At 25.4% G+C, this 19,209-nt stretch overlaps 9 protein-coding genes across 11 annotated transcripts; 2 read left to right on the top strand and 7 right to left on the bottom strand.

The window, feature by feature from the left end:
* Positions 1-1,415: 1,415 nt before the first annotated feature.
* LOC122847553 (60S ribosomal protein L30-like) lies at positions 1,416-2,318 on the bottom strand. The gene is made up of 4 exons (XM_044145325.1): positions 2,263-2,318; positions 2,109-2,165; positions 1,834-1,979; positions 1,416-1,681 (listed from the first exon to the last, which is right to left on the bottom strand). The coding sequence occupies exons 2-4, from the start codon at positions 2,127-2,129 to the stop codon at positions 1,504-1,506; spliced, it is 345 nt and encodes a 114-aa protein (XP_044001260.1). The 5' UTR covers positions 2,130-2,165; positions 2,263-2,318; the 3' UTR covers positions 1,416-1,503.
* A 147-nt stretch (positions 2,319-2,465) lies between these two features.
* Positions 2,466-4,207, top strand: LOC122847535 (probable ATP-dependent RNA helicase DDX47; the record flags this gene model as incomplete). The annotated part of the gene is made up of 3 exons (XM_044145296.1): positions 2,466-2,713; positions 2,820-3,078; positions 3,159-4,207. Coding segments are annotated over exons 1-3 (1,386 nt in total), but the record flags the coding sequence as incomplete, so codon positions are not given.
* A 187-nt stretch (positions 4,208-4,394) lies between these two features.
* Positions 4,395-5,499, bottom strand: LOC122847555 (N-alpha-acetyltransferase 20-like). The gene is made up of 6 exons (XM_044145327.1): positions 5,444-5,499; positions 5,236-5,260; positions 5,028-5,118; positions 4,828-4,957; positions 4,623-4,759; positions 4,395-4,544 (listed from the first exon to the last, which is right to left on the bottom strand). The coding sequence occupies exons 1-6, from the start codon at positions 5,494-5,496 to the stop codon at positions 4,459-4,461; spliced, it is 522 nt and encodes a 173-aa protein (XP_044001262.1). The 5' UTR covers positions 5,497-5,499; the 3' UTR covers positions 4,395-4,458.
* Positions 5,500-7,283: 1,784 nt separating this feature from the next.
* Positions 7,284-8,831, bottom strand: LOC122847928 (transmembrane protein 43 homolog). Its single transcript, XM_044145785.1, has 5 exons — positions 8,780-8,831; positions 8,518-8,715; positions 8,222-8,454; positions 7,644-8,153; positions 7,284-7,572 (listed from the first exon to the last, which is right to left on the bottom strand). The coding sequence occupies exons 1-5, from the start codon at positions 8,792-8,794 to the stop codon at positions 7,284-7,286; spliced, it is 1,245 nt and encodes a 414-aa protein (XP_044001720.1). The 5' UTR covers positions 8,795-8,831.
* Positions 8,832-9,043: 212 nt separating this feature from the next.
* On the top strand, positions 9,044-10,519 carry LOC122847548 (general transcription factor IIF subunit 2-like). The gene is made up of 6 exons (XM_044145315.1): positions 9,044-9,421; positions 9,498-9,649; positions 9,743-9,832; positions 9,911-10,035; positions 10,108-10,251; positions 10,367-10,519. Exons 1-6 carry the CDS (start codon positions 9,282-9,284, stop codon positions 10,517-10,519), a joined length of 804 nt encoding a protein of 267 aa, XP_044001250.1. The 5' UTR covers positions 9,044-9,281.
* A 148-nt stretch (positions 10,520-10,667) lies between these two features.
* On the bottom strand, positions 10,668-12,686 carry LOC122847537 (mannose-6-phosphate isomerase-like). 2 transcript variants are annotated; one of them, XM_044145298.1, is made up of 6 exons: positions 12,455-12,686; positions 11,859-12,241; positions 11,464-11,779; positions 11,229-11,396; positions 10,943-11,145; positions 10,668-10,883 (listed from the first exon to the last, which is right to left on the bottom strand). In XM_044145298.1, exons 2-6 carry the CDS (start codon positions 12,174-12,176, stop codon positions 10,680-10,682), a joined length of 1,209 nt encoding a protein of 402 aa, XP_044001233.1. In that variant the 5' UTR covers positions 12,177-12,241; positions 12,455-12,686; the 3' UTR covers positions 10,668-10,679. The 2 variants fall into 2 exon arrangements, with proteins under 2 accessions (XP_044001233.1, XP_044001234.1); XM_044145299.1 differs by having other exon boundaries at positions 11,859-12,248; positions 12,455-12,527.
* A 296-nt stretch (positions 12,687-12,982) lies between these two features.
* LOC122847550 (very-long-chain (3R)-3-hydroxyacyl-CoA dehydratase 2-like) lies at positions 12,983-14,538 on the bottom strand. 2 transcript variants are annotated; one of them, XM_044145318.1, is made up of 6 exons: positions 14,443-14,532; positions 14,079-14,252; positions 13,888-14,008; positions 13,594-13,829; positions 13,324-13,505; positions 12,983-13,231 (listed from the first exon to the last, which is right to left on the bottom strand). In XM_044145318.1, exons 2-6 carry the CDS (start codon positions 14,168-14,170, stop codon positions 13,143-13,145), a joined length of 720 nt encoding a protein of 239 aa, XP_044001253.1. In that variant the 5' UTR covers positions 14,171-14,252; positions 14,443-14,532; the 3' UTR covers positions 12,983-13,142. The 2 variants fall into 2 exon arrangements, with proteins under 2 accessions (XP_044001253.1, XP_044001257.1); XM_044145322.1 differs by having other exon boundaries at positions 13,136-13,231; positions 14,079-14,197; positions 14,443-14,538.
* A 167-nt stretch (positions 14,539-14,705) lies between these two features.
* Positions 14,706-19,118, bottom strand: LOC122847927 (probable elongation factor 1-delta). The gene is made up of 8 exons (XM_044145784.1): positions 18,908-19,118; positions 16,991-17,107; positions 16,454-16,642; positions 15,972-16,070; positions 15,610-15,703; positions 15,492-15,529; positions 15,348-15,392; positions 14,706-15,248 (listed from the first exon to the last, which is right to left on the bottom strand). Exons 2-8 carry the CDS (start codon positions 17,081-17,083, stop codon positions 14,898-14,900), a joined length of 909 nt encoding a protein of 302 aa, XP_044001719.1. The 5' UTR covers positions 17,084-17,107; positions 18,908-19,118; the 3' UTR covers positions 14,706-14,897.
* LOC122847925 (protein artemis-like) lies at positions 17,504-18,573 on the bottom strand. Its single transcript, XM_044145782.1, has 2 exons — positions 17,572-18,573; positions 17,504-17,509 (listed from the first exon to the last, which is right to left on the bottom strand). The coding sequence occupies exons 1-2, from the start codon at positions 18,571-18,573 to the stop codon at positions 17,504-17,506; spliced, it is 1,008 nt and encodes a 335-aa protein (XP_044001717.1).
* Positions 19,119-19,209: the final 91 nt, after the last annotated feature.

The raw sequence follows: 19,209 nt of genomic DNA, 5'->3' as shown, positions 1-19,209 counted from the left end.
AAAAATTGACAATAGTCCTTTCATGATAGAAGTAAAATAATATACTCATAAATAAATATTCTAAAAAAAATACTTTAAAAAAATGTATTGTGTATTCATTAATTGTGATTTTTTTTTTTATTATTTAGATGACTATTATAAATGCACGAATGATTTTATCAAGTGTATTGTACTATTGTACAAATAAAAAATTGAATTTGAATAAATAATGTTCCAAAAAAAATCTGGCCTTCAAGTGTATGAATATTTTAAAAATTTAAAAACAAAATTAAACAATTTTTGTTTTAAATGTAAGCGAAATGAGAAGTTTTATAAATTAAATTTTTTTTTTGATGATGATAATGTAGTGGTTGATCCAGCGGATCCAGTTCAACATAATGCATCAAAAGGGAATTCAGACTTGTAGTCAGAATAGCGTTCGTGTTAATCGGGACTACGAAATACGACGCAGCAACAACTCGGATAGGTAGGAAATATTTTTCCACGAATTCCCTCTCTCCTCAAAATTTATACGCCGTTTGTTTACTAAATAAAATAATAATTATCAATTATTATTATTAAAAATAAATATATTCGTTATTAAATTATCGCATTAATAAATCGCCGCAAATTAATAATAATAATGTCCGCAAAGACAATTAAAATATGTCGAAATTTGTCAGCAAAAAAAAAAAGACGCTGCTAACAATGGCAAACGAAAAAAAATTTTATTAATAAAAACGACGGGTATTGTCTTGGCGTAACAATAAATCTGTCACGAATATCAATAAAATTTATTTATTTCCAATTATATTTCGAAGCCGACGCGGCGGCCATTTGATGGCCAGAAAAAAAATTTATTTTATCTCAATGATTGTTGTTTAAAAAGACGATTGAGAGATAAAATAATATTAAATAATTGATGAGATATTGGAAATTTATTTTTTTTAATGATTAAATGTTAATAATGATGTATGAAATAGCCATTACCAGATGAAATGACAGGACAGCAGCCAGCAGGAGCTCACGTAGAAAGCGTCTTGAGTTTGGGCGTCGAAGTTTACCAATGGCCGCCAAATCGCAAAATTGCGCAAAATATTCAGTAAAATTGGATTGCCAAATTAGTACACGAAAGTGACCGCAAAAAGAAGCAATTAAAACAAGTGCTGTTGTCAAAAAGAAGCCATCTCTGATTACGACGCCATCTACTAAACTATTTGAATTTCAACAATTGTACAAATTGTTAAATTGCAATATGTAATTAATTGATAAAAATATTTCCAACTGTTATTTTTGTTGTTGATGAAATATTATCATCAATAAATATTGTTGTTTTTATGTTCCAACTGTAATTATTGTTGTTGTCTAATCAATAAAACTAAAAAGATAAAAAATTATCTAAAAATTTATGAAAAAAAATTAATAACAAAATCAAGTTATTAAATTAATTTTCTCTTTATTATTAAAAAAAAAAATAACGTATTGGTAATCAAGCTGTTACATAAAATAAATGAGATAATATTTTTATGCTTGTTCAGCAGTTGGCATTGACTTGATGATGTCTGAGTTACCAGGATCTGTGATTGAGAGTGTGCAACAACGGAAGTATTTACCACAAGCTGTACCCAATTCAATATTGTTACCAGTGTAAAAATGAACTCCAGTTTTAGCCAACAAAGCGTAGTATTCAATCTCTGATTTTCTGAAATTAAAATGAAACAAAATGTCATTAATTTGTTCATTAATCCACAATAAAGTTGTTCCCCCTCAGGGCCTCAGAGACTACTCCGCAAGCATCCTTATATTTTCATATAGATGATTAAAAAAATAAGGATTTTTGCATCTCAGTCTCACCTCAGTGGGGGTGTATTGTTGGCAATGATGACAAGCTTGGCTTTTCCTTGACGAAGAGATTTCAAGGTTTGCTTGTATCCCAATACGTATTTGCCTGATTTCATGACCAAAGCAAGTTTGGAGTTGATGCTCTCCATAGCCTTTTTCTATAATAATACAAACAATAATAACCACATTAATATACATTATTTAAAGGATTAATTAATTTTAAAAAATAATTAATAGTTTGAGGTTAAACACAAAGCCACGTGTAATAAATAAAATAAAAATTTTACCTGTTTCTTTGGAGCAACCATTTTGATAGGTATTTATTGTCTTGTGACTGTTTAACACTGTAAAAAACAATCAGTTTAATTTATAATTTAAATAAACAATAAAATTTAGGTGAAAACCCAAAAAAATGATTTATAAAATAAAAAAACGTCCAACCTTTGACACGACAGCGACGAAAAATGGGGCTTGATAAAAAATAATAATAAATAAAATAATAATAATCAATGTTACATGTTGATAACAGAAAGAACTGCTAGATGACTCTTAATTTTACTTCCCAATGTTTATAAATTTTTATTTATTAATATTTATATAAATTATTAAAATAATTATAAATCTTCAAAGTAATTTATTGTTTATTTAATTGCATAAATTTAGTATAAAAATTTATCCTCTTTGTGTTTTTAATTTTAATAAAAAAAATATGTTTACATAACCTCTTTTCAGCTCGTGAGCAATCATCACTTTGACTACACGATACACATGGTAAACATCTTTATGAAAGAAAAAAATAATTAAAAATCTTAAAATGAATAAAAACGAAGAAAATTCTGATAATCCTGTAATTGAAAACAATGACAATACAATTGCACCATGGAAAAGTCTCGTGAGTATATTAATCAAGTTTGTTTACAATTAGTCCAATTAAATTCATTGTTTACAATTGAACCAGTACAACAACAATTTTTACTTAATAACGTATAACATTGCAGGGAATAGAGGAGTCACTTTGTCAAGCATGTGAAAAATTAAATTGGAAAACACCAACACCAATCCAGATTCAAGCAATTCCTCAAGTTTTAGAGGGTCGAGATGTAATTGGTATTGCTGAAACTGGATCTGGTAAAACAGGTGCTTTTATGATACCAATAATTCAAGCACTCTTAAAAAAACCAGAACATTTTTTTGCTTTAATTTTAACACCAACCAGAGAACTTGCATTTCAAATACGTGGAGAATTTGAAGCATACAGTAAATATTATTAAATAATACTTTTAATTATTCAATCAACATAACATGTTAAATTTATAAATAAATATTTTATTTTTCAGCTTCTTTTCTTGATCATAAGATAAATAGTGTAACTCTTGTTGGAGGATCTAGCCTTATTGAAGATTCTCTTATTTTTGCAAGTAAACAAACAAAACCTCATGTAATAATAGCAACACCAGGTCGTCTTGTTGATCATCTTGAAAATACAAATGGCTTTAATCTTAATACATTAAAATTTTTGGTAATGGATGAAGCTGATAAAATATTAAATATGGATTTTGAAATTGAAGTTGATAAAATTATTCATGCTATACCACGTGAACGTCGTAATCTTTTATTTTCTGCAACAATGACTAAACAAGTACAAAAACTTCAACGTGCAGCATTAAAAAATCCAATTAAAGTTGAAGTATCAACGACATATAAAACAGTTGATAATCTTGATCAATCATATTTATTGATTCCATCAGTTTTAAAAGAAGTTTATCTTGTTCATATTCTCAATGAATTAGCTGACAATAGTTTTATAGTTTTTTGTGCAACATGTACTAGTACTATTCAATTAACAACAATATTAAAAAATTTAGGAATAAAAGCTATACCACTTAATGGAAAAATGTCACAAGATAAAAGATCAGCTGCATTAGATAAATACAAATCTAAAAAACGTTTAATATTAATAGCAACTGATGTTGCTAGTTTAGGATTAGACATACCACATGTTGGTGTTGTTATTAATTATGATATACCAACAAATAGCAAATCTTACGTTCACAGAGTTGGTAGAACAGCACGTGCTGGTAGATCTGGACGTGCAATAACATTTGTAACTCAATTTGACGTTGAGCTATATCGAAAAATAGAAGATGCAATCTGTAAAAAACTTCCTCAATATGAAACTGAAGAAAAAGAAGTCATGAAACTTCAAGAACGAGTAGGTGAAGCACGACGATCTGCTAATATGGAATTGAATAAATTCAAAAACAAATATGGCAAGAGAAAAAAATCAAAAAATGATGATGATGATGATGATGATGATGACACTGAACAATCATCTGGTATTAGAAAACGTATTGGAAAAAAATTTAATCATGATAGTAAAAAACCAAAACGTAAAATACGATAATTTTTTTTCCAAAAAATTTATAAATATTTCATTAAAATTAAAAACAATAAACTTTATTTTTTTTTTTAAATAAATAATGCTTATTTTGTCTTGTTAATTTATTTTTGAATTAATCGTATGATTAATTTTTTTCATTATAAATAATAATTGTTTTGTTTTTAATAAATAATTAATAATATAAAATTTTTTATTTATTTATTTTATTTAAGATAAATTTATTCATCGTTAAAATGTCATTCAACATCTTCAGGACGAACAGGATAAGGCAAGGGTATAACTGATTGTCGATGAACATCTCTTGACAATGCTTTTCTCATATCTACAAATAATTAACAATAAATAATAATGATTATTTAAATATATAATAAATGTTTTTGTTTATCAAAAATTAAATTACCATATGCATCTTCATCAGGATTTCCAGAGTAATACTCAAGCACAGTTCGATAAACAATATATCCTAATTCTTGATACATTTGAATAGCAACTTTATTACTAACACGTACAAATAAATCAACAAAATATGCTTCTTTTCTGAAAATATAAATATTGAAATTAAATATATAATTTGTTATTTAAAATATTTATAATATTGATCTTACTTTTCAGAAATATCTTCAAGGTATTTCATTAATCTTGCAGCAAGACCAAGTCTTCTGTAATCTGGTGATACTGTAAGGGCTGTTACATGACCATGCCAATTTTCGTCACGACCTTCAGCTTTTCCCATTACTATTTTTAAATATAATAAAATTAAAATTAACAATATAGCTATCTAATATAAAATTTAATCAACACTTACTGTAGCCCATTATTTCACCACTTGGTGATTCAGCAAGTTGAACATATTCTGGCCAACGTGCTAAATAAAGCATGTAAAATGGAAGTCCATACTGTTTAATAATAAATTAACTAAGGAAAATTTTATTAATTATATTTACAATTTAATTGTTTATTAATTGACAAAAGAAAAATCAATTTTTTGTATTGTTTATTTTGATAAAGGATACAGTCTCAGTCAATGGATCTAAATTCCTAAAATAAAAATAAATAATTTGTTAATTAATATAGCTATTATTATTATTATTATTATTATTAAATTTGTATTTTTATAATTGATAAAAAAAGACATTTACAATAAATGATAACATTGTTTATTATGAACATGTGATCATGTCACAACATGAGTTGATAGAAAAAATTATTTATTGTACTTACACATTATTGAATTTAAATAAATCATCACATGTCAATGGCCTGATTATAGACATTTTCAAAATACTAGGTAGTTAATTTATCACAATATCACTTGAATATTGTTTAGAAAAAAAATTAGCCAAAAGAGTTTTTATCAATTTATTGCAATTTATGATTATTATTTATTATTATTTTAAGGTTAATATTGAATATTGACATATATATGTATTAAGGATGATTCGCATTCGCGTCGTGAGTCGCTCGGCAATGACGCAGGCACTTGCGACTTTTCTAAAACGAAGACGCAGAATGCTTGCGGCTTGACGAGCCCATTGTTGTTGACATATTAATTATTTGAGGGTTAGGTTGTTGCACAATATGTAAACAAATAAATATATGTCAACAACAATGGCGGATTATTATTTCGAAAAAGACGCAAGGTGGTGATTGATATTTTCTAATTGGTTGATTGGGTGTCATGGCAGCTTTGAATTTAAAAAAACCGCAAAATTTTAAATTTAGCTATTATTAAAAAATATATATGTAAACAATAATAATTTTCTTAAATCATTTTCCTTTTATTATTTCATAGTTTTCTCAAATTTTTTTTTTGTTTGTTTTTATTTATTTTTTACATGATCAGAAAAATGGGCGAGTAGCGTTCTAATTTTTTGACAATATAATTTTTTTATGGAAAAATTTGAAATGGAAAATATATGTATTTGTAACATTGAAAAAAGTAATAACAGAATTTTTTTTATTATTAAATTTTATTCGGTTAATATGTAAAAGAAAATTCAGCTCATTATTTATTGTACAAAGTATTAATTTGATCAATACGACACTGAATAAATGTTACAAACTCAAGGTTACACATTTAATTTTATATAACAATAACAATAACAATTTTTTTATGTTAATCTTAAAATGCAATAATGGAAAAAAGACATAATTAGTGACTGATAAACAATATAGTATTCATTATCGTGAAAAATTTAATCATCTACCATTTGCACCATCTGTACGACACCACCATCTGGTCTACCTTGGTGGTAGACCAGCTGAGGGTGTTCTTGTTGTAACTGGTACTGGAATGGTTGGCGAGCTGTTATGTTAACAAAAGATTTATCAAATCCAGTATGTTTTGCAATAGAAAGCCTTAGTAGTACACGTCAAAAAATATCAGCTGTTGATCTTTGTTATGGTAAAAATGGACATTTTCTTGTTGCTGTTAACAGTGGTACAGCATCATTTCCAATAGGTTGTTATCGTGTATTAGTTAGAAAAAATGATGATAAATGTAGTATAACATCACAAGCACTTGTTGTTACTGAAAATGGTGAAAATGAGGGTTTTGTTGATGTATGGGAGCTAAAAGAAAAATTACAACCAGTACATAAATTATTACCAGTACCAAAAACAGCCACACAGGTTTTGTTGAACCAAACATACGTCCACCACGACAAGTTTTATCATCATGTGATTTATCTAAAGTTTGATGATCTTTTGGAAACAAAAAAAAAGTAATGCAAGTGTTAATTTGCGTTAATAATTTTTTAGAACCAAGTCAAAGGTACACTTGATGTTTTGGTCAATTAACTTAACACGTTCTTCGAGGGTCAACAGCCACACAGGTTTTGTTCCACCAAACGTACGTTTACCATGACAAGTTTTATCATTATATGATTCACCTACAATTTGATGACCTGGTGGTTTTTCGATTACGGCTGGCAAAGAGATTGTGTCTTTGCTTGACCAAAAAAAGAAGCGGGAAAATTACAAAAACAATAATCATGACAACTAAAATTTCATAATAAATTGAGTACTTTGGTGCGTTTATTAATAATTGTTAATTTATAAATTAAATTCGTCGATATGCTGCACGACCCTGTTGACGTTCATCATCATTTGAAAAAAATGTTGAATAAATAAATGGTACAATTGAAGCAAGTGCCAAACACAATGCAACAATTGGACGATACCAAACCCAGGCAAAACCAACAACCAAAAGACTTATTGACATTGACACTGACATTGTTATTGAATCAATTTCAATAATTCCATATAAAAATGATGAGTTTGTTATGATTGTTTTAAGTATATTTGCCAGGCATGTTGCTGCTAAAAATAATACTAACCAACCAAGACCCCTTGAACAAAAAAAAAAAATAACAAACAAAATTAAATTAATCATCAACATTAATCATCAATAATTAATTACCTTATTGTCCAAGTTCTCCAGTAATTATGAACATGTTCTAAATGAAACATTTGATGTACATCAACAGTATGTTTTCTTTGTAATAATATAACTTCATTCCTTGTTGTAACATAAGGAACAATAATTCCATCACTTAATTTACCAACAATTGAATAAATATCATTAGCTTTACCAGCATATAAAAATAGAATTCTTATATCACCAACATGAGGATTCCAAAGATCAGCACTATGATAATAAAGACCAGAATGCATTTTAATATCAACACGATCTGGTCTTTGATCACTTGTTATTTCCAAAAATTCAGTAAATTTATTCTTCATTTCATCACCTAATATAACATTACCAATTTTAACTTCTTCAGCAATTTGTATTTGTGATTTTATTGGTATTTCTGTTGGATTTTCATGACCATTACGTATATAAAATGAATCTGAATCAATTAGCTTATCTTTCCATTCAGTTGTATAATAATAATTTTTAGGATCATCATGATTTTCAGCTTCACCACTGTAGCAAAAAAACAATTATTAATAAACATAATCAAAAGGTAACGTTTTGGATTATTTGATAATTACAGTCCACTGTCTTCATATTCAATCCACTGATACATTTGTACTCGTCGTTTCAATTTAACACTGTCAACAACAATACCATAATCAGGCTCAGTAAGTGGTTCATTTATTGATAATGGACCAGATAAATGTACCAAACGACCATTATATTCTTCTGGAATATTTTGAATGTCACTTATAAGTGCAATATTTTCTAATGCTTCATCAAGTGATTGAGCTATAGAAGCTGCTTTTCCCTACAAACAAAGTTTATATTATTAATTATTGATTATTAATATAATATCAATTTGATAAATTACCTCATTCCAAAATAATAAACACATTCCAGTTGCAAATAATATTAATCCAATAATTGCTGTTAGCCATGATTCACGAAATTGTTCAACAATTGAAGGTGGAAGACGATTATTTTGTAATAAACGATTTGAGTTATTAGAATTACTCTCAACTGATTCATCATTTCTTTGATTTGGGTGTCTTCTTGATACAGCTATTGGCTAAATAAAATTGTTTATTAATTAATTATATGCTTAAAAATATATTATTTTTTTATATACTTACTCTATTTTGTGACATGATGATTATTTATTTTTAGTTTTTTTGCTGAGTTTATATTTATATCAATAATAAATTCTGTTGTTATTAAACATTTCAATTATATTTTTAAACTGACATTTTCTATAAATAAACAAAAGTATTTTTTTATTACTCGAGTATATAATTTGATGATAATAATTTGTTTTGTTGATTTTATGTAAAAATTTATTATGTAGTAATTTTTTTTTTCTATGACTTTAAAATATTGTTTAAAAACATAAACAACATTTATTGTTTACACATGTTTACATTGACCAAACTGTATAAAATTGACTTGGACATACTGTACATATATAAATTGCAATTTACAGCTGACTTTTGCAGTTGCCCAGTTGATCTTTAACACTCAATGCCAACAACACATTCAGACACAAAATAAACATAACCTCATCAATTGACAAATTGTGATAAATAAATTGAGTTTATTGTATTTTAAAGTTTTTAATTTTATAAATTATAATAAACAATGTCTACTTCAACAGAAAGAGAATTAGATTTAAGTAATGCATCACGTGGTGTTTGGCTTGTTAAAGTTCCAAAATATATATCAAATAAATGGGAAAAAGCACCTGGTAATATTGAGGTCGGCAAACTCAAAATAACAAAGTAAGTATTTATCAATAATTATAATTAATTACAACTATTTTATTGTAATATATATTATTGTTTAATTTTAATAAAGAATTCCTGGTTCAAAAGCTGAAGTTTCATTGAAACTTGCTGATTCAGTAATGTCATTAAAAGAAACAGGTGAAGAAGATATACCTCAACAACACAGACTTGATGTTACCACAGTAACTCGACAAATGCTTGGTGTATTTTCACATATACCTGGTAAATATATTCATCAATTTAAATATAAAATAATTCTTGATTTATAAACGCTCTTGTTTTATTTATTAATTTTTTATAAATTAATTTATTCAGCCAATCCAGATGCAGATGAATCAGAGCCAAAAGATGAACAACTTTTTATGGAAGGTAGAATTGTACAAAAATTAGAATGTCGTCCAGATGGTAAATATTATTATCAAATTAAATTACACAATATATTTATAAAAAAAATAACAACAATTTATATATTATTATTTATAGCTGACAAGTGTTACATGAAATTGAAAAAAGCAAGTATCAGAAGAGCTGCTGTTCCTTCAAGAAGTATACAAACACTTGACAGAGCTGTTCAAAATTTCAAGCCAGTTTCTGATCACAAACACAATGTAATTTATTTAATAGTAATATGTTGTTTAATTTATTTATAATGTTGCTTAATTAATCATATGTATTTTTAGATTGAATATGCAGAGAAGAAAAAGGCTGAAGGTAAAAAGATGAGAGATGATAAAAATTCAGTGACGGATATGTTATTTGCTGCATTTGAAAAACATCAGTATTATAATATCAAAGACTTGGTTAAAATTACACGTCAGCCAATTGTAAGTTATCATGAAAAAATAAATAATACGAACATGAAAAATATATTAATTATGAAATATTTATTGACATTTAAAAATATATAATATATTTATTCATTTTTTTTTTTTCATGTAGGTTTATTTGAAGGAAATACTTCAGGAAGTGTGTGTATATAATTTGAAAAATCCACACAGAAATATGTGGGAATTAAAACCAGAGTTTCGTTGTTACGATGGCGACAAACCAATTGAACCAATTGAACCAATGGACGCTGATGACTCTAGCTAAATACAATATTAAATTTAATTCAATTTTCTTTTTTTTTTTTTCATTCTATTTTATGCCCAAGTGAGTTATTTTTCATAATTTGATTTGTTTTTTATTTGTTGAACAATTAATTGATTCGACTGATCAATTTGAATAATGGAAAATATATATTTGTTTGTTTTCAAACATTAGCAAATGCTTCAAACATAAGGGTTCTTTTATTTTCACTTAGTATTTTTAAATTTAATTGTTCTTTTGATTTGATAAACAAAACAGAACCTTCATTATAAATATTTGAATTAACTTGAATTTTTCCTTCAATAATAATCAATATACCAGCTGAATTTTGAGGTGATAATGTGTATGTTGTTGTGGAAGATAAAATCTGCAATATATAAATCAATAAATTAATATTTATTTTAAATTTAATTTTTTATTTTATACCTCAATTTTAGCAACAGCAAAATCTTTAATTGGTGGTCTAAATATTTCAGTAAATTCATCAATTTTTGTACTTTTAAAATATTTTTCAAAACCAGGCTCACATTTGTATGTTAACATTTCAACAAGTGTTGGTACATCTTTTAATTTTGGAGTTAAACCAGCACGAACAACATTATCTGAACAAGCCATACACTCAACACAATCTGGCAACAAAAAATATTAACAAATATTTCATGACAATGCAAATTCATTAATAAAATAGGTCAAATAAAATTTAAAACTTTACCACCACTGAGATAAGCATGTGGTTCATCTGGACTTAAATAAATAGCTTCACCAGGTTTCAAAGTAACATAGTTGAAAAAATATATTCCAAAACAACCAACATCACCTGGAAAATCAGCATGAAGTCGTTCAAATAAATGAGCATTCATTTCTTCTCTACTACACTCATCTACAAAAAATAATATTTATAATTATTTGATAAATCATTGACAATAATTATGTAAAAATTTATTAACCCATTTGTCTTAATCTCTCCAAATAATTTTTCAATCTATCAGCTGTTGAATCAGCATGATGTGTCAAAAGACCCTCAAGACATTTACGTAAATTAATTCTACAATTAGCCTCATCAGAACCAATAAATTCATTGGCAATATCATCACCAATAACCATACATAATTCTGGTACTGATTTTAAAAAATATTGTATTTCTGATACAGGACGAAAACCACAAAGTGCCTCAAATTTAGTCAATGCAATTGCAATTTCTGGTTTATGATTTGGATCCTTGTAAACATTTGGCTGAAGTTTATTTAATATTTCAGCTCTTTTCTGTTGATAACAAAAAAATAAATAAATAATTAATTTATGACAATCAACAAGTAAGGAATAATATTAAATTATAAATAACCTTATCTGGATGAGCTTGAATAGACAATGATGTTGCTATTGATAATATTTTAAATAAAAATGGCAATGAATCACCAAATGTTTTTTTAACTTCATCACCAAGTACATCATTATTATTGTTGATAAATTCAACCAATGATTCATTTGTTTTTCTAATTGATGATGGACCACTTGGATGTGTTCCCATCCATAATTCAGCATATGGTTTATTGTCATCAATAGCAATATTTGGATTTGATGCTTTAATTAATCTTGCAACACTACTTAATAAACCTTTTTTTCCCCAATGATAATTTTGTATAGCACACTGTAGCTCCATGTTGTTGATTATATATGCTTTTTATAAAATTTATCAGACCAGTTTTTACCAGACTCAGAGTAGACCTTAATTCGTAATTTATCAATAAGAAAAAAAAAATTAAAAAATTAAGTAACATACACGTAAACAAGATTAGCAGTATGATAAGATAATATATAAAAATATGTTAATCCTAGTATAAATTATTTATATTTTTATTATTTTATTTTGTTTATTTTTTTTGACTCTTATTAATTGAAATTCAAATATTATTTTTCCCTCGGTAATTATTGACTTACGTTTTCACAATTTTCTAGATTGGTTTGAAACTTAATTTTCATTAAATAATTATATTTTTTTTGATATTTAATCAACGTGCAGATCACACACGTAATCAAAAATTATGTTGGAGTAACAACCAACAAGTTGATTACTCCAAAAACAAACAGATGTTTATTTCAATCAACATGTCATGGCGCTAAATGACAATTTAACTTTATTTTTTTTAGTAGAGATTTTCATCTATCAAATTGACATTTCATTGGTTGTTTTGTTATCAGTTTCTCTCTCTTTCTCTAGGTATCTTAATTTTCTTTCTCTGTTATACACTCTTATCTGTTATTTCTACACTTTAAAAAGATGCTGTCTACCACTGTCTACTGTTTTTATTGAAAATTAAAAAAAACATTGTATTTTTGTTGGAAAGTTCTATTTTCCTCCCTCCCTCCCTCTCGCTTTTCTTTTTTTTTTTTTAAATCACATGTGTTTAATGTTTATAAACACACTGACCATTAATAAAATAATTTCTAATATAAACAAATAAATAAACTCTGTTATAATTATTATCAATGTATTCAATTTTATTTTTTTATAAATATATTATAAATTTATAGCACATTAAAATAGCTTTTTATTTGTAAATTTTAAAACATTCCTTCTTTTTTTTTTTTTTAATAAAAAAATTAATCAAATACATAATTAGTTGTATTAATTAACTTTTTGTGTCTTTGTAGTTTTTTGTGGTCCAAGAAGTTTTTTTCTTTGTCCAAACATATGAAGATACAGATGTGGAAATACTGAAAAATAAAAAATAATTAATTAATATTTTAACAGTACATTATAAAGCTAATATAAATTATAAATTGATTAATATAGATTTTTTAATTACATGGAATGTAAAGTAACATAATAGTTATAAGAAGATAATGATAACTGAATGTAAAATTCCATGAATTTGGTAATGAATAACTCCAAAGATTTGTATTTTTCGAAGCATATACTTGAGCAGCATAAAAGCACAATAGTTCACCAGTAACACCAATTGGATAAAGAACAATGAATGTTGTATATCTGTATAAATTAAAAAACATAATTAACATACAATAATGTGATTAAATAAATTATAAGTCATAGACTGAATAAATATTAATTCAATTACCTCAACCATACAAGAAAATAGGGTACATATCCAACGAGATTTGCAAAATAATAACCATAACGAATAATTTCAGTAACTGACCAGGCAAAGAGAGCAATTGGAAGACCAATTGATGAAGCTGATACAGTTGATGGAGTTGCTAATAAAACACCAACAACAACCATGACTCTGCTTAATACTTGAAACGTTGTTATAATTGGATTTGAACGTACCAATCCAGTTGATGCATGAACAATCTAACAAAAAATATATATATTAATTAAATAGTTATTAATTAATTGTATCAAAATTTACCTCAAGTACAGCAGCATTTTGTGATATCATCAATGAATTAAAAACAACATTCCACAGACTTTGACCTTTGAAATCATTTGTAAAATAGTAACGTGTTAAAATACACAATATATAACTCCACCTGTAATCATCATGATAATATAAATAATTTATTTATTATTAATATTAAATAATTATATTATTAAACATACCCAATAACAAGTGAAATATTGTATAATATCAAGTAAATATTACCAATACTGTTGTTATCATTTTTTTTAGACTTTTCATTTTTGTTGGCCATGATTACAGTGAGACCACTTGATTACAACTGCCAACGAATAAAAAGATAATGAAAATAACAATGACCAGATGATGACTTGGCACTTGAACAAAATTTATCATTAATTAATAATTTATATATGGTTTTAAAGTTTGTGATGATAATGACACTGGGTCATGACATCAGTCTGTTAAATGTATCATAAAACAACCTAAATTTTTTATATTCTATTAGAGAAATTTATTCTAATTTTTAATGTCCAAAAAAATATATATTTTTAATTCAATAAATACCTGTTTTTCTAATTTTTAGAAACTTGTTTTTAAGTAGGTTTTTGAACTTTGGAATGTTGTAAACAATCATACGATGTTTCTTTTTTTTTTTTTTTTAGAACATTTTAGAATGTCGTCGTCAACATCATCTTGCTGGTGTTGTTAAGAGGGAGCTACTTGTTTATTTTAATAATTAACAACAATTACTGATAAAAAAAAAATATCATTTGTTTTTTATGAAATTTATTATACTGGGAAATAATAATAGCCAAATCACAATTTAATATGTTGAATTGTTGAAATTTTATTTTATTTTTATAACGGAATGAGTATGTGCGATAGTTTTTATCATACCGAGAAGAAAAAAAATAAATTAAAAACAGCAGCAACAATTTAACAAAAAATATCAATCAAGTTACATTAGTGAGTGTGTGTTAGAAAATTATTAGATTTTTTTTTTTTGTGATTGAGAATTTTTAAACTTTGTTGAATGCAGCAATGTCAACACTTTGAACATAATCTTCTTGTTCTTGAATTGTTTCAGTAAGCCAATCAATTGAAACCTTGTCATCTTCAACAACACATGAAATTTGAAGTTTTTTAATTCCATATGCAAGTGGTACTAATTTAGCTGCTCCCCATAATAAACCATCACATTGAATTTTTCTAACTTCTTGTTCCATTGCTTTCATGTCTGTTTCATCATCCCATGGTTTAATATCAAGGATAATATTTGATTTGGCAATGAGAACTGGTTTTTTTGATTTTTTTGCAGCATAAGCAGCAAGACGTTGTTCTCTAATCTTGGCTGCTTCATCATCTTCACCCTTGATTATAAAAAAAAAACATAAATTTTAATTACAATTTATCTATTACTTCAAGATAAAAGTTTAAAACAATCATTAAATTATTGAAGCTTAGCTTACCTCAGAATCAGAACCAAAAAGATCAACATCATCATCATCATCATCATCATCATCATCATCATCATCATCATCATCATCATCATCATCATCATCTTCATCTTCATCAGCTTTTGCTGCTGCTGAACAAACTGTGTTAAATCGGACTTGAAGTCTACCTAATTGTGTTTCAAGAACACGAACAGCTAAAATTTATCACAAAACAAAAAAAATTATTAATAAAATTGAAAACAAACAATAACATAAAATAATTTATAACTCTTACCACTTTTAATCATTCGATTTTCGTACTCTATAGCTTCAAGACGTTCTGGTACATCTTTAATTGGTCTATCAGCTTCTGCTTCAATATTATCAATCTGAAAATAAATTAAAATAAAATGATTAATCATAAATAATTAGCTTTAAATTATTATCAATAAAAAAAAAACAGTATTTAAAATGAGAAAATGACAGAAGCATCATGAAAATAATAATGTTAAAATAAAAGCAAACAATTGATACCAAGTTTAAATTATGAAATCAAGAAGATATATAAATTTCAAAAAAAAGCTTTGTATTTCTATTGTATGTGTATTTTTATTTTTGAATAAATAATAAATTCAGGTGAGCAATTTAGGTACTCACACATTGTAAACTTTTTTTAATGTGTTCTCGCGCCTTTGCAAATTCATCAGCCAAACTCTGTACTGCAGGATCCATTGAACAAGCATCACCTTGGCTTTCCTGCACCCATACCGATATTAGTCATTAAAATTCATAAATAATTTTTCTTTCTTTTTAAATTTATTATACAACAATTACTTTTACTTTTTTCATAAGCAAAAATGTTTTTTTTTTTTTAAGTTAAAAAGCTCTTGATATTGTTGGTAACAAAAATATGTAAAATAAAAAAATGGAAAATACATGACAAATAAATCAACTGATAAGTATCAAAATTAAGCAGATAAAAAAGTTAATTAATTAAATGCAAAATATAATATAAACAAACATCACAAAGTTCGAAATAATATTTTTTAAATAATCCATTACATGCAAATATATTATTGATAATAAAAATATAAAATGATTTTAAAAAACAAATTGGTATTTAGCATATAGCTCTGTACCTGATTTGAATAATCATCTTTTTTTTCATCATCATTTTTAGTATGTACATTTTTTTTATCAGCTTTATTTTTTTTTTCCTTTGATTTTTTAGACGATGATTTTGTTTGTTGTTCAGTTGATGTTAAATTTTTCTTTTCAGTTGTTAATTTATTTATTGATAATAAATCCTTAATATTATCTGACACCACCTTTGTCAAAAATTATTATTTATTTTTATTAATAAACAATAAAATACTCAATCAAAGTGCAACTATGTATATTTGTTTTTAAATTAAACAATTTATTAATACTCAAAATTTAGTTTAAAATTTGTGATAAGTGTCGAGCTATTTTATTTATTTTTTAAGCTGAAAGTTAGCAATTTTTTTTTTCATAAACTATCACCAAATATTTTACGTGCATTTGTTAATAACAGTTGAAATATAAACGAAAAAAAAAAAACCCAGAAGTTGTAGAATGATTGAGAATGAGAGTTAATGATATTGAAAATCGAAATTGATTTTTATTTTTTATTTTTAATTGATAATTCATCTTACCTTTGCTAATTTTTCAAAGTGGAAACACTCAGCTTTGTCGTACGAAGGTTTGTCGAACCAAACTTTTTCCTGGGAAAGTGCTGTTGCTGCCATTTTAAATGTTTATCAAAAAAATTTCTGAAATAATAAATTAATATTCACAATAAATACAAAATCAAATAAAATTTAAAATATATTTTTTATTAATTAATGTAAAAAAATTATTTTTAACAGTGAATAATTATTTAAAATAAAATTAATTATATAATTTTAAAATTAAAAACTTGATTAGTATGTTAAAAAATCTAAAAACCATTATTAAATTTTAACAGTAAATAATGTTTTAAAATTATAAAAAATTGCCTTATTAAAAAGTATAAATCATTATCTAATTTTATAATTAAAAACTTGATTAATAATATTTTTAAAAAATCTTAAAAATCATCATCTTCATCACTTGAAGATAACGATGTTAATTTAATTTTTTTAGCTAAATTAATTTTAGTAAAATCTTTATTCTTATAGCTACAGCTATCATTGCTATTCATCAATATATTATCAATAGTTTTATAAAAATTTATAATTTCATTTTGATCAATAACACAAGGATATACTTTCTTTGGTTTAAAATATTTTATAAAATAAATTAATTCTTGATAAGAACTATGAGTCGAGTAACAAACATAATATCTATTTTCTTTAGATAAAAAATCAGTAAATTTATTTTTTAAATTTTTATTTTTCCAGTACCATACTGATGGTATAACAGTCATGATATTGCTAACATCAATATCATTACGACAATTTAAAGGACTTTTATTACCTTTTAATTGACATGCATGAACTCTAGTTGTATATGGATTATTTGTTATACAATTTTTAACATTAATAATATTTGAAAAAGCTTTGTAAACATCATTTAAAACATGTACTTTAATATTTAATTCATCAAAAAGTTTCATATAAATATATTCTGATCCAAATTTTGCTGATATTTCAATATTAATTATATTTTTTTCATCTTTATCAAGCCAATTTTTAATAAACTTTAAAATTTCAACAAATGATTGTTGTCGTGTTGGTAAATAATCAAATGAATCATCAAAAAATGTTGTGTCAAGATAAATATTATCAAATTTAATGGGAACATTTTTTTCATCATGTAGAGATTTAATTTTTGATAAATCTTGTGAATTTATACGAAAATCACCGGTATATAATATAAATTTTTTATTAATTTCAAATAAAAACATTATTGAACCTGGACAATGACCAGCTGGTACAGAAGTTACTGTTAAATTATAAATTTTATTATTTAATTTATATTCTGTTATGATTGTTTGATTTTCATCAATTGTATTTATTTTTGATGATACTGAATCATTTAAATTCCATAATTCAATGATAAAATTTTTCGTTAATTTACTACAATAAAATTTATTAACTGGATCATTTGGTAGTGTTTGTAGTAATTTATCAAGTCCATACATATGATCAGTATGACAATGACTCAAAAAAAATAATGATGATTTAACATTATCATTTCCAAAATTATCCACAGAGACGCCTGGTATTTCTTCAATTCTTCCCTCAAACGTTGACATTTTTTTTTTTTTTTATATATTTTATTACAAACCGATTTTTTAAATTTTATTTTTATTTCACTCCTGTAATGCAAAATTGTAACTCAACCTTTTGCTAATAATAACAATGACCTACACAAGTTTTTAATTATAAAATTAAATAAATCATTATCAACCATGTGGTTTTTTTAAAAAAAAAAAAAGAAAAAAATATTTCTAATTGTTTATAAATGATTTATACCACAACAATCAATAAACTTGATGAATAATTTTTAAAAGAAGTACCAAAAAAAATATTAGAAAAATATTGCTAATTTGACATATGTATTATTAATAATAATTAAATAATAAATACCTTGAAGAAAAAGGGAGTGAAAATATCGGTTTAACCTTGTTGTTTCCTTCGATCGATGTACACCGGTGAATGAGTGTTGTACAATTGCCAACTTGGCCAATTACGTGCACTTAAAAAAAAATGGCTGACATTATGTAAACGGGCCTTTAAACAACATATAATTTTTAAATTTTAGCGCCAAGCAGAAAGTACAGCAACTGCTGTCTTTGATCTACAATAAAATCATCAAATATGGCGTCATTTCTTGAAAAAAAAAAAAGTAAAAAAAATGAAATAAATAATAACAAGATGTTGTATTTATT

This window comes from Aphidius gifuensis, linkage group LG1 (genome assembly GCF_014905175.1).
Source record: "Aphidius gifuensis isolate YNYX2018 linkage group LG1, ASM1490517v1, whole genome shotgun sequence".
Classification (NCBI taxonomy): domain Eukaryota; kingdom Metazoa; phylum Arthropoda; class Insecta; order Hymenoptera; family Braconidae; genus Aphidius; species Aphidius gifuensis.
The sequence above is the reverse complement of the archived record's forward strand: the minus strand, read 5'-3'. Positions and strand labels throughout refer to the sequence as shown.

What these genes read in the sequence shown, in the direction of transcription:
- LOC122847553 (XM_044145325.1), bottom strand. Translation starts at nt 2,129, where the DNA reads ATGGTTGCTCCAAAGAAACAG. An exon ending in TGGTTGCTCCAAAGAAACAG is followed by an intron (nt 1,980 to 2,108) that starts GTAAAATTTTTA and finishes GTATTATTATAG; the next exon opens with AAAAAGGCTATGGAGAGCAT. An exon ending in AACAATACACCCCCACTGAG is followed by an intron (nt 1,682 to 1,833) that starts GTGAGACTGAGA and finishes TTTTAATTTCAG; the next exon opens with AAAATCAGAGATTGAATACT.
- LOC122847555 (XM_044145327.1), bottom strand. Translation starts at nt 5,496, where the DNA reads ATGTCTATAATCAGGCCATTGACATGTGATGATTTATTTAAATTCAAT. An exon ending in TTATTTAAATTCAATAATGT is followed by an intron (nt 5,261 to 5,443) that starts GTAAGTACAATA and finishes TTTTTATTTTAG; the next exon opens with GAATTTAGATCCATTGACTG. An exon ending in TGGTGAAATAATGGGCTACA is followed by an intron (nt 4,958 to 5,027) that starts GTAAGTGTTGAT and finishes ATTTAAAAATAG; the next exon opens with TAATGGGAAAAGCTGAAGGT.
- LOC122847928 (XM_044145785.1), bottom strand. An exon ending in GAATATGAAGACAGTGGACT is followed by an intron (nt 8,154 to 8,221) that starts GTAATTATCAAA and finishes TTTTTGCTACAG; the next exon opens with TGGTGAAGCTGAAAATCATG. An exon ending in TGGAGAACTTGGACAATAAG is followed by an intron (nt 7,573 to 7,643) that starts GTAATTAATTAT and finishes TTTTTGTTCAAG; the next exon opens with GGGTCTTGGTTGGTTAGTAT.
- LOC122847548 (XM_044145315.1), top strand. Translation starts at nt 9,282, where the DNA reads ATGTCTACTTCAACAGAAAGAGAATTAGATTTAAGTAATGCATCACGT. An exon ending in GGCAAACTCAAAATAACAAA is followed by an intron (nt 9,422 to 9,497) that starts GTAAGTATTTAT and finishes ATTTTAATAAAG; the next exon opens with AATTCCTGGTTCAAAAGCTG. An exon ending in AAATTACACGTCAGCCAATT is followed by an intron (nt 10,252 to 10,366) that starts GTAAGTTATCAT and finishes TTTTTCATGTAG; the next exon opens with GTTTATTTGAAGGAAATACT.
- LOC122847537 (XM_044145298.1), bottom strand. Translation starts at nt 12,176, where the DNA reads ATGGAGCTACAGTGTGCTATACAAAATTATCATTGGGGAAAAAAAGGT. An exon ending in TTCAAGCTCATCCAGATAAG is followed by an intron (nt 11,780 to 11,858) that starts GTTATTTATAAT and finishes TGTTATCAACAG; the next exon opens with AAAAGAGCTGAAATATTAAA. An exon ending in TTGCTGTTGCTAAAATTGAG is followed by an intron (nt 10,884 to 10,942) that starts GTATAAAATAAA and finishes TATATATTGCAG; the next exon opens with ATTTTATCTTCCACAACAAC.
- LOC122847550 (XM_044145322.1), bottom strand. Translation starts at nt 14,170, where the DNA reads ATGGCCAACAAAAATGAAAAGTCTAAAAAAAATGATAACAACAGTATT. An exon ending in AAAATGCTGCTGTACTTGAG is followed by an intron (nt 13,830 to 13,887) that starts GTAAATTTTGAT and finishes ATTTTTTGTTAG; the next exon opens with ATTGTTCATGCATCAACTGG. An exon ending in TATGTTACTTTACATTCCAT is followed by an intron (nt 13,232 to 13,323) that starts GTAATTAAAAAA and finishes TTTATTTTTCAG; the next exon opens with TATTTCCACATCTGTATCTT.
- LOC122847927 (XM_044145784.1), bottom strand. Translation starts at nt 17,083, where the DNA reads ATGGCAGCAACAGCACTTTCCCAGGAAAAAGTTTGGTTCGACAAACCT. An exon ending in CACAATTAGGTAGACTTCAA is followed by an intron (nt 15,393 to 15,491) that starts GTCCGATTTAAC and finishes GATGATGATGAT; the next exon opens with GATGATGATGATGATGATGT. An exon ending in TTTTTGGTTCTGATTCTGAG is followed by an intron (nt 15,249 to 15,347) that starts GTAAGCTAAGCT and finishes TTTATAATCAAG; the next exon opens with GGTGAAGATGATGAAGCAGC.
- LOC122847925 (XM_044145782.1), bottom strand. Translation starts at nt 18,573, where the DNA reads ATGTCAACGTTTGAGGGAAGAATTGAAGAAATACCAGGCGTCTCTGTG.